Here is an 11,364-nt window from a genome sequence, read left to right as displayed (position 1 = left end):
TCGGAGCACAACTGAGGCGAGATCCGTGTGGAGTGAGCGGGTCAAGACGGTTGTGGTCGAAATCGCCGTCCAGAGAAAGAGAATAGGGAGATGATGAGAAACGGCGCCGGAACTCGAGTTTCCCCTACAAATAAACATGCATAAACTAATCAAATCCAAATACGGTATAAACACAAACCCAGATCGATTATATAGTCTATACAATTCGAAAATCACAAAAGGGAGGTACGGGAAGGAACACGAACCTTCTGGGTGTTCGATTCGTCGGTTTTGGTACTCGATTAAACGAGAAAACAGAGAGGATTGCGACGACTTTCTTTCCTGCCGATATCGCCTTGTCAAGAGAGAGAGAAGAAGGAGACGAAGTGAATGAATCCCGACCAAACTCGACTCTCTCTCTCCCCTTCGGTTTGCCTTTCCCGAGCTGCCACGTACTCTCAAGGACTTCGTTAAAAATTTCTTATTCTGAAAACGTTTGTCCGATTTTACTTTATTTTTCATTTTCTTTTGGGCCAATATTGAGTCGGGACTTGGGTTTAGATACGCCGATATTGGTGCTCTAACGTTTTTTGTGTAAAACTAGAAATTCATGGTTTCATCGTCCTCGCCGAGGAACATGTGAATTAGTAGAACTGTCAAAACTCACATGTAACATTAATGACAATCAATTATTTCTAGTACTGTATGTTACAAAATAAATAATATTTAAAATTTTTACACGTAGATTAATTTATTTTGTCTTGCATAAAAACAACATTAATTATAGGTAATCCAACTAATTAAAAATTATACTGCAAAATTCAAATGATTACAAATACTCTCTATGTTCCAAAAATATATATGTTTTAAAAAAAAATTGTTTCAAAATATTTTTTTTAATATATTTTCATTGTATTAACTAATGGTAAATTTTAAACTTCAAAGAAATTGTTTTTGTTAAAATATTATTTCTTTAAAGTTATGGAAAATAATTAGTTACAAAAATAAAATATATAGAACTTTTGTATGGAAACTTGAAAACATTTCTTAATCTAAAAAAAATTAGATTTTTCAAATCTAGAGCATCACTTAATCTTCCCGATGCTATTCACGTGCACGAACTTAGACTATAACCTTTTTAATGTCTGAAACTCGACAACGAGATGAAGAAACTTTTCCCCTATTATTAACTTTTTTGATTAATTTAGGATATCTCAGGTTTACGGACGCGTCCAGATTAATCTTCAACAGAAGATACAATTTATGATATATCTTCTCTCTAGACATTTAAATAAATATCAAAATATAGTCTCATATCCACATAATCACACACAGAGTTGCTTCGAACCCTGGTTGCTTAGTTTTTCAAAATCCAGCTACCACTAAACAATTCATATGTGATTAAAAATAGATCAATATTTTAATTAACTTGATATATTAATAATAAATCAACCAAAAGGGAAGGAAATATGAAAATCGCGGTGAATGACAATCTTTATAATAGCATTGAGCAACCCTTATAAAATATTAATACCGTTAAAATATGATTTAATAATTTATAGTATTTAAGAAGTTAAACTAATCATATTGATAAAATGAATATTTAAAAAGTATTTTGATGATTCTCAATGGAGATATTTTTGTCACATACACTCTCTCTTTTTGAAAAAAAAATGTATTATAGTTTTCTTGTGGAAAATTGAGATATTTCCAATGGTTAAACTTTTTTTTATAGAGAATCTTGGTAAAAAACAAATTACCGGGAGAAAAATAAAAAAAACAACTGATTACGATAAATCTAGTTACATATATGAATAGTTGAATCCGTTTTCTACGTTTTCTTTCATGTCATATAATATATGTATATATATTCGAAATATGAAGTATCTTAGATGTTTTTGGATCATAGCATCTTCAATCTAAAACTCCATTTTTTCTCCCAAAATGAAAAAAAAAATAGAATAAAATTGATCTAATCCAACTCTATATCTCACTTTATAGTGGAGCACTATGAAGTGAGATATAAAATTGGGTTGGAACATTTATTATTTCATCTCTATTTCACTCCATTTTAGCAATGTTTTTAAACCCGACTCGGACACTGAACCAGACAACTTACTGGGTTGTGGGTCACTGGGTCGACCGCGGGTGAACCGCGGGTTAATAAATAAATTAATTTTATTATATAATAATATATCAGCTATGTAAATAAAAATATAGAAACTAAAGTTTAATATTTTGTAAATGTTTTTTAAGAAAGTAAAATAATAGTTTGGATATATATATATTTTATGTTTACAATCATTTAGAAAATACTTAACTTTAGTTTTTATATTTTTATTTTCATTTGACATACAAAATATCAAAAAATAGTTTAAACTATTTAAAATTTTCTCTAACAAGGTAAGATGTATGACACCTAAAAAAATCAAGACATAAAATTTATAAATATTTAAAAGTGTAATGTGAATAATAAATTAAACTTCAAATACAAAATAAACCAAAAGTAAAAGATCATTGTAATAAATTGTCAATAACGAAAATAAACTAACACCAAATCACATCAACTAATTTTGGTTTTCTCTACCATCGTTCATTTCATTTTCTTCAGGTGACATAGTGAAATCTTCGTCAAAATCTAAAAATTACAAATATAAAATTGAAAAGGGAAAACCTAACTTTTTTTAATCATCACCTAATTTCTTAATAGGAAATTTATAATATAAAACATAATCTAAAAACATAATTAAAAACTAAAAAAAGAAGTTAAAGTTATTTATTGGTTCAAACGGTGGTTCAACCGGTATCGGGTTCCGGGTTTTACTGGGTTTTTACGGGTTTTTGCGGGTTTCTAAATATTGAGTTTTTCACAAAACCCAAACCGAATTTTTTCTGGGTCACCGAGTTTACCGGTTCAACCGCGGATCCGGGTCGGGTTTCAAAACACTGCATTTTAGAGTAAAAAGTAGAGTGGGGTTGGAGATGCCCTTAGTATCTAATATCAACGTATGTTTGTAGTAAGTAAGAAAAACTAAAAACTGAGAACTATTGTATAGCACCAAATGTCTCCCAAACTATGAACTCGTTCTATTTGTCCCGATTTTAAAGTTTCATTTTTATTTCCCCACAAATGTTGGTTTTGTGAAACCAAATTCAAAAATTTTAAATCTCAATAGTAACCGAACAAACCGAAACTGTACCAAACATAAAACCAAGTAAACCATATCTAAACTAAAACATACCAAATCACTTCATCTCTCTCCTTCCTCACGAGTCACAACAAATCCAGAACCATCAACTCTTTTTCTCTGTCCATCGAATCTCTTATTCTCTCACAATCAAACAAGAGATTTAATGATCTGTTTTTTTTTGCACCACTCAGAGATAGAATTCACGTCATCACCTTCATATCATTCTCTTCTTCTTTTTTCCATGTCACAGTCAGTAACCTATACCATAGAATTCTATCACAAGGGTTCAACAACTAGATAAACAATTCAAGCTAAAGTAAAAACTTTTAACCAATTCCATCGATTGTAATCAAAGATAAAATAATTATGAGCCTTATGCTTATCGTTCTTTGGGGCGAAACTCAGATCGGAATCGGCTTATCAAAGTCAAAACCCTTTATCAAATCGATTCCATTTATCACCACTTTCGTTTCCCAATTTCGAATTTACAAGCATAACGAAATCATTCAATAAAACAGAGCAGGAAATTGAACCTTGAAGAGAGAAACCCGATAGCCACGGGAAAGAGATTTCTACTCTCTACAATTACAGTTTCGTTTCGTCAAACCCTTTAAAAAAGAATTACAGTTTCGCTATGGTGTTCTTGTCCATCGAAGCTTTAATGGTTGATTGGTGGATCAAGGTTAACGTTAACGTGAGAAAGGGAGAGAAATTGGGTCAACGTTGAAACAATAAACCAATTTGGTTAATTATTGGTTTAAAATGATTTATGGTTTACTTCAAAACAGTAAACCAATTTAAATCATGTTCTATGGGCTTTTTGATTTTAAACTTTATATATGTGGAGATATAAATGTGAAACTTTAATATTGTGGGGAACTAGAACTTGAACTTTTTATTCATGGATAGAACGAGGTCATAGTTTGGGAGACATCTAATAATAATAGTTCTCGGAAAATAGATAGTCGACCCGAATGAAAATCATCATAGTTCATGCATGTCCAATTATATCAATGAGAATAATAAAAGTTTGCCATTCTCAAAAAAATTAATAGCGTTGACATTGGAACATGGATCAGTGATGTCGTTGACATTCCAAGATTGGTTGAAATAAAAAATGTTGCCACAATACATTTAAAAAGATTTAAAACATCAGCGCCAGACTGTCTTCTCTCTATATTTTACACGGTTTTGTGTTCTTGTTCGATCGCAGTTTGACCATACGTTTCTTTTGTCCTTCTCTCGTTCAGGTGATCACTAATCTCTTTGGTTTGCCATAGTTCTTTTTTATTTAGGAAGCCTATGTGTCTGCTCTTTCTTTTTTCCTTTGCTTCGTGACTAATCCGAAACTTATTTAAAGGTTAACTTTAGTTAATACAGGCTTTTCTTCTGTCTCGCTATGAATAGTTAAAGATGCTTGTGAAACAAGGTGTTGGGTGACTAGGTTTCGTTATAAAGTTTGTGCTTTACACGTCTTATGCTAACTTTATTTTCGTCTGTTCGATTCCTTTTTCTTTTAACTAATAAACGCAATTTTTTAACTCCTTTTTTCCATGATATCGATTTATTATATGGAGTGGATCTCATCTTCCTTCGGAATTAAGCAATTCATGTCTCGTTTTCTCTTTTCCGATCGCTAATTAATGGCAGACTCTGTCTTTTCACCTGCATGAGCTTACAATTCACTCTTTCGTTTTAGCTCATATAGTTCTTTAAGTTTGTTCTTGATGGTGATGTAACAGACTTTTTGGGGAGGATTTAAAAGATATCTCAAACCGCTGATAACTCGGAATGGCTAATTTGGAGAGTGAAGTGGTGCCATCGTCTCTTGTGGAGGTTGCACCAATCCTTCGTTTAGCCAATGAAGTAGAAGCTAGTAACCCTCGTGTTGCTTACTTATGTAAGTTGAACTAATGTAAAACTTCGTGACTTTTTGCTATTTTTGAACAGTTTCTTAAAACGGATGTTCTCTCAGGTCGGTTTTATGCGTTTGAGAAGGCACACAGGCTTGATCCCACATCAAGGCATCGTGGTGTTCACCAGTTTAAGACTGCGCTTCTTCAACGCATAGAACAAGTATCATCACTTAATTTGATTGAGTTTCATTTTGCTGTTGTCTTGCCAATAATATCTTTGCTGCATGATGGGGATATGTGTCGCTTTACCATATTTGTTCAACTTTTGCAGGATGAAACAACTCGGGTAGATAGGCAGAAGGGTAGTGATGCTTGCGAAATGCAAAGCTTTTATCAACACTACAACAAGACATATATTCAGCCTTTGGTAGATGCTGCTGACAAAGCTGACCGGTACGTGTTCACTTCGATTTGCGTGTTATATCTATTGGAGTCTATCTTTCTGTGTCTAAGTTTCATTCATTTATACAACTTTTGTTTTGCTTGTAGCGCTCAACTTAAAAAGGCATATCAAACTGACGCTGTTCTCCTTGAAGTCTTAAAGTCGGCAAAAGAGGAAGTGGCTGATGAGGTGAATCTAATAGTAGATTATATCTTTCTTTCTTTTTTGAAAAAAGGCTTTAATAGTAGATGATGTCTTGTTAAATCTTTCACTTTTGTTGGTTCTTATAGGTCTTAAGCCAAGATTTCAATGACGCATCCTTGAATATTAAATTATTGGCTCAATTGTTTCTCATTTTTATTTCTTGGTGGTAGGTTATGGAAGCCCACACAAAGATCACTGAAAGAATGCAGATTTTATGTGCCTTGGATGACGATGCTGACATTTTTGAGGAATGCCCACCTCAAGAACCAATTGTAGTTCAAAAATCCAAATTGAAGGGAGAAAATGTTGATCAACCATCTCTTCTTATTAATACTATAGAAGAAGGAAACAAACAACTTCTAGAGCAATTGAAGAAGACAAACGAACAAAGACAACAGTTTCTGGATATTCAAAGTAAAACTTACGCACTGAAAGAATTTGGAGAGGAAAACAAAATCTTATTGCTGGACTTGAGTTCTATACAAAATCCGCATATTCGTTCATATATGGAGTGTGAACAAGCACGGATTCTACAAAAACGTAATTATAACTACCTATACTAAGAATCTATCCTTTGATTTATTTTGTTTAGACAATATTTTAATGATCTTGGTGCATCTAAAAATGGTTTACCAGATGATTAATTTAATAGTCTCTGCTGTGTTTAGTTTTAACTTTACTACTCTTTATGTCTTTTGAAAGTTAAAGTTATTTTCTATTTAATATATGCCTTTGTTGTATCTTAAGTTTTTAATAATCTAAATAACTAATTCTATTTCAATCCTAAATGAAAGAATGAATGATGCATCATTTCTATGTTTAAGACCTTAACAATATTTATGTCACAATCATATATCAAAAGACGAAAAGTTACTGGTCATTATTTCTATGTCCAAGACCGTAACATTTTTTCACTTCAAACATTATTTGTAGTATTCAACCGTATTCCGTTTACAACATTCTCTTTTTAGTAAAAATGTTAAGGTTATTATCATTCTGAAATTTTTGACAGTAGTACAAGCAATTAAAGTACTCTTAGATGCAAATGAGACTTAACGTGCTTTGAAATAAGCAACTAAAGTACTCTTTCACATAACTGAACTTCAGGAAACACTAACATGTGTTGTGAGCCCATTGCACATATGGCTAATCCAGGTAAGTCTCCTCTCTAATTACTCAATAATGCTTGATGATCTTTAATGTTTTAATTTTTGTCTACTCTCAAGCATGCGAAGAAGAGATTCACATAGACAAACAATATCGGAAGCACTGATGCATAATTTATGTAGAAGAAGTTATGTTGTTTTTAAATCTTAAATGTTTTTGGATTCTTATCCAATGTCAATGTATGGTTTATATGTAAGAAAATCAACTAAAAACTGAATTAAAATCATCATATTCATGTTTAGTGGAATCAATGAGAGACAGAAAAGTTTTTCATTCTCAAAACATTTGATGGCGTAAGAACATTTGGAATATGGATTGGTGACATCCATGATTGGTTGATATAAAAATGTTGCAACAATTCTTTTTTAAAAAGAATATTATAGTTATTTATTTAAATTTAAATTTTAGATATTTTATAACATATAAGTATATTAATTAAAATTATTTCGATTTATGAAAACATATATTTATTTTGTAATATATAAATCATTAAAGGATATAATCAATTATAAAATATAATAAATTAATAATTTTATTTTAATTGTTGTAATCCATTTTTTTTGTCAAAGTATTGTGATCTGTGGGTTTCGTAGATATTCAACAAACTTAAAAGTGGAATTGATACGAATATACTAAATTTTTATTTACAAATGAATATATTAGAAAAAGTTAACAAGAATCGTCAACTTGTCCGCGGGGCGAATGTAACCAGTTTTTCAGCACTATTTACAGGTCTGGTCCTCGGCTAAAGCCTGTAAAGCAAAGGCTTTGGACGGTAGGTTTATGTATTATTTGGGGCGCAAAAATCTTAAGAGATGCTTTTGTTTAGTGGTTTGTATGCATGCACTTTTGACCTGGAATGCCAAGTTCAATACTCACTTTTACTTTTTATTTTTATTTTTCGTTTTAGATATTGATAATCCGTAAAAATATCTGATCTTAGCTAAACACGTGCTCAACTATCTAGGAAGTTTTGCTTCCTTTTTACGTATTATAAAACAAATTAGTTAATCCAAGCTTAATTATTTCTTTTGTTATGTTATATTACCTTTTTATCGTTGTTTTTTTTTTTTGTAACTGTTATCGTTGTTTTCTTTTTCTTTCTATATGTGATGTTTTTTTCTCTAGCATCTTGAAGTCTATATAATATTCTCCTTGTGTCACACAAGAAAATTTATCTTTCTGAAATTATTTTCTCTGCTGCTACCTACCTGAGTAAGAGCAGCTCCTTTAGTGGTATGTGATGGAATATCTAGAATTTTAATAATAATATGAAATTGAAAATGCAATAAAAACAAGAGAGGAAATTACATTCGATACTCAAAAGAGATACTTTCCCAGATAATTTAGAAACTGTTCACCCATTTAACCTCTTTTTCATTGACAGTTATTTTCATTAAATAAAAATATTTACTTTTAAATTTTCAAGAACTTTACTTGGTTTCTACCAATGTGTATGCCCTAAGTTTTGTTCTCTTTTTTTTTCTTTCCGTAAGTTTTATTATTTTTGGAAAATTTTGAAATACAAACAAACATAAGACATAAAACTCTCTCTGGTTTCATGAATATTAGAGCATGATTAAAGGTAGTTTCTAAACAATGATATTTTACAAAAATAATAATAAGATATGGTAAAGTAAAAAAGAAAAATAAAAAAAAGTAAGACCATATTTATCCATAAGAAACTCAAATGGGTTTCTTAGATTTTTTTTATCTAAAAAAAAATAAAATTAAAAAGTAAACCAATCGCGGACCGTCACGAGTAATCGCGGATCGCCACGAGTCAGTGGGATCCACGAACAGTGTAAAAAACTCACAAAAATCGGTTCTTAATTAGTAATTTTTGTAACCGATCTTTAAAGGTTTTGTGGGGATCCACACATTAAGAACCTCAGCAAGGACTCCGGATAAACATGCTCTAAGATTAGTTTCTTCCCGAGAACATTTTTAGGATCGAACAAGAAAGAATTTCTATAGCTAAAATTTGTTGTTGTTTTCTTATTTGTCTGATTGTTTTTAAAAGCTAAAATTTAACCAAATAAATATATTATATTAAAATAATAACATAAATGCATATGAAACTGTGTTGGAGATATTTCACCGTTAAATGCTCTTATACTGATTTTTTTTCCCTTTGGAAACAGTTAGTTTTTAATAATATTTTGATTTTTTATTACATATTTTAAATATTAAAAAATTATATATGAGGGCAATATTTTTTTGAGTGCGCTTTAGGCGACATTTATACCGGCACTGACTATGTAGATGTCGTGTGACTCGGTTTCGTCAAAAGTTTTTGCTTTACACTTCTCATGCTAACTTTATCTTCCTCTGTTTGAAACCTTTTTCTGTTACCTAATAAAGTCATCTTTTAGCATTTATTGTCTCTTTTTCCTTGGTCTCAATTTTATTATTTAGAGTAAATCACATCTTGCTTCGAAATTAAGCAATCCATGTCTTTGTTTTTTTACTTTCAGATCACTATTTAATTGTAGCCTCTGTCTTTTCTCTTTGAGGAACTTATGATTTAGTCTTTTGTATCAGTTCATACAGTTCTTTAAGTTTGTTCTTGATGGTGATGTAAAAGCTCTTTAATTTTGAAGACACTTCATCAGAATTTCTTTTTTTAGGAGGATTGAGAAGATCTCTCAAACAGCTGCAATCTCGGTGAGGCTATGCTTGACAGTGAAGTGGTGCCATCGTCTCTTGTGGAGATTGCTCGGATCCTCCGTGTAGCCAATGAAGTAGAAGCTAGTAAGAGCATCATTATCCCTCTTAAAAAAGGTTGCTTATGGCTTTGGGATCCCACCAAAAACATAAGCAACATCCCTTCTGCATGCAAAATAAGCACTCCGTTTTCTTTGTTGCTTGTATTGTTCGCGGGTTTCACCAATACGTAGCGGCCCGCGGCTGGTGCACTTTTTAATTTTTTTTTTTTTTTCAATTCAGACATAGTTGCTGGGGCCCCGTGTTGCTTACTTATGTGAGTTGAAATAATGTAAAAGTCCCCTGATGATTTGATCATATCGAATGATATTGTAAACAAAAATCACTGGCTGTTTTTAGGTCGGTTCTATGCGTTTGAGGAGGCATGCAAGCTTGATCCCACATCAAGTGGTCGTGGTGTGCGCCAGTTCAAAACTGCGCTTCTTCAGCGCTTAGAACAGGTATCATCACTTCATTTACTTAACGGTTGGCTTGCACATAAAATTCTTGCTGCAAGGGGATTATGTGTCAGTTTACCTTATTTTGTTAAACTTGTGCAGGAGAATGAAACAACTCTTGCACGAAGGCAGAAGAGTGATGATGCACGCGAAATGCAAACTTTTTATCAACACTACTACAACACATCTATCCAGCCTTTGCTAGACGCTGCTTTCAAAGCTGAACGGTAAGTGTTTGATGGAAGTGTTTATTCGGATCACTATTGCAATCTATCTTTCGGTGTCTTTCATTCATAAATATTTAAAAAATTGTTTTGCCTTGTAGTGCTCAACTTAAAAAGGCATATCAAACTGACGTGTTTCTCTTTGAAGTCTTAAAGAGTGCTAATGTGGAAATGGCTGATGAGGTGAAGCTGATAGTAGATTATGTTTTTGTTGAATCTCTCACTTTTTAGGTTCTTAGTTGATCATGGAAACATCTTGATACTCTCCTGAATTGTGTTATGGCTGAGTTTTTCTTTTTCTTTCAATTTCTTGGTGGGTAGGTTTTGAAAGCTCACACAGGGGTTCGAGGATTAATAAAAGAAATTTTGAAAAAAAAAGCCCACACAGAGGCCGAAGAAAAAATTCAAATATTATGTGCCTTGGATGACGATGGTGAAGTTATTGGTGGATACCCATCTCAACAACCAATTGGAGTTAAAGCCTCCAAATTGAAAGGGGGAAATGTTGATCAAACATCCCTTCTTATTTATACTTTACAAGAAGGAAATAGACAACTGTTAGAGCAACTGAAGAAGATAAATGCTCAAAAGCAGCGCTTTTTGGATATTCAAAAGAAAAGTTATGCACTTGCAGAATTTAAAGAAGAAAACAAAATTCTATTGCAGGACTTGAGTTCTATACAAGATCCGAATATTCGTGTGTATCCGCAGGCTGAACAAACAAGGATTATTCAACAGCAATGTGGAGAACCTACTCTTTGATCTACTTTCTTTTGACAGTTATTTTGGATTTTTGTATCCTGTTGTTTTACCTATGATTTTTTGGGTCTTCTTTGTGAGTTAGATTAATGTTGCAAACGAAATTTAGTAAAGATTTGGTCTCCCCACATTGCTGGTTGGAATAAATAATCATTGTTGTCCAATGCGGTACAACGCAATTCGGATCTTGTATAGAATCAAGTTCCGATAGAATTTTGTTTTCTTCTTAAATTCTGCAAGTGAATAACATTTTCTTTCGAATATCCAAAAAGCGCTGCTTTTGAGCATTTATTCTTCAGTTGCCTCTAACAGTGAAGATTTTCTTCTTGTAAAGTAAAATAAGAAGGGATGTGAAGAACATTTCCCCTTTCAATTGGA

General features: G+C 32.1%; 2 protein-coding genes across 4 annotated transcripts; both read left to right on the top strand.

Annotated features, from left to right (window-relative positions):
- Positions 1 to 4,358: 4,358 nt before the first annotated feature.
- LOC106395000 (callose synthase 2) lies at positions 4,359 to 6,395 on the top strand. 3 transcript variants are annotated; one of them, XM_048754860.1, is made up of 6 exons: positions 4,359 to 4,420; positions 4,913 to 5,070; positions 5,146 to 5,246; positions 5,358 to 5,479; positions 5,576 to 5,657; positions 5,843 to 6,395. In XM_048754860.1, exons 2-6 carry the CDS (start codon positions 4,962 to 4,964, stop codon positions 6,233 to 6,235), a joined length of 807 nt encoding a protein of 268 aa, XP_048610817.1. In that variant the 5' UTR covers positions 4,359 to 4,420; positions 4,913 to 4,961; the 3' UTR covers positions 6,236 to 6,395. The 3 variants fall into 3 exon arrangements, with proteins under 3 accessions (XP_048610817.1, XP_013690990.2, XP_048610816.1); XM_048754859.1 differs by lacking the exon at positions 4,359 to 4,420 and adding an exon at positions 4,734 to 4,782; XM_013835536.3 differs by lacking the exon at positions 4,359 to 4,420 and having other exon boundaries at positions 4,687 to 5,070.
- Positions 6,396 to 9,132: 2,737 nt separating this feature from the next.
- LOC106396245 (callose synthase 1) lies at positions 9,133 to 10,605 on the top strand. The gene is made up of 4 exons (XM_048754858.1): positions 9,133 to 9,597; positions 9,803 to 9,822; positions 9,906 to 10,006; positions 10,106 to 10,605. The coding sequence occupies exons 1-4, from the start codon at positions 9,515 to 9,517 to the stop codon at positions 10,232 to 10,234; spliced, it is 333 nt and encodes a 110-aa protein (XP_048610815.1). The 5' UTR covers positions 9,133 to 9,514; the 3' UTR covers positions 10,235 to 10,605.
- Positions 10,606 to 11,364: the final 759 nt, after the last annotated feature.

Source organism: Brassica napus, chromosome C4, assembly GCF_020379485.1.
Source record: "Brassica napus cultivar Da-Ae chromosome C4, Da-Ae, whole genome shotgun sequence".
Taxonomy (NCBI): Eukaryota; Viridiplantae; Streptophyta; class Magnoliopsida; order Brassicales; family Brassicaceae; genus Brassica; species Brassica napus.
The sequence above is the reverse complement of the archived record's forward strand: the minus strand, read 5'-3'. Positions and strand labels throughout refer to the sequence as shown.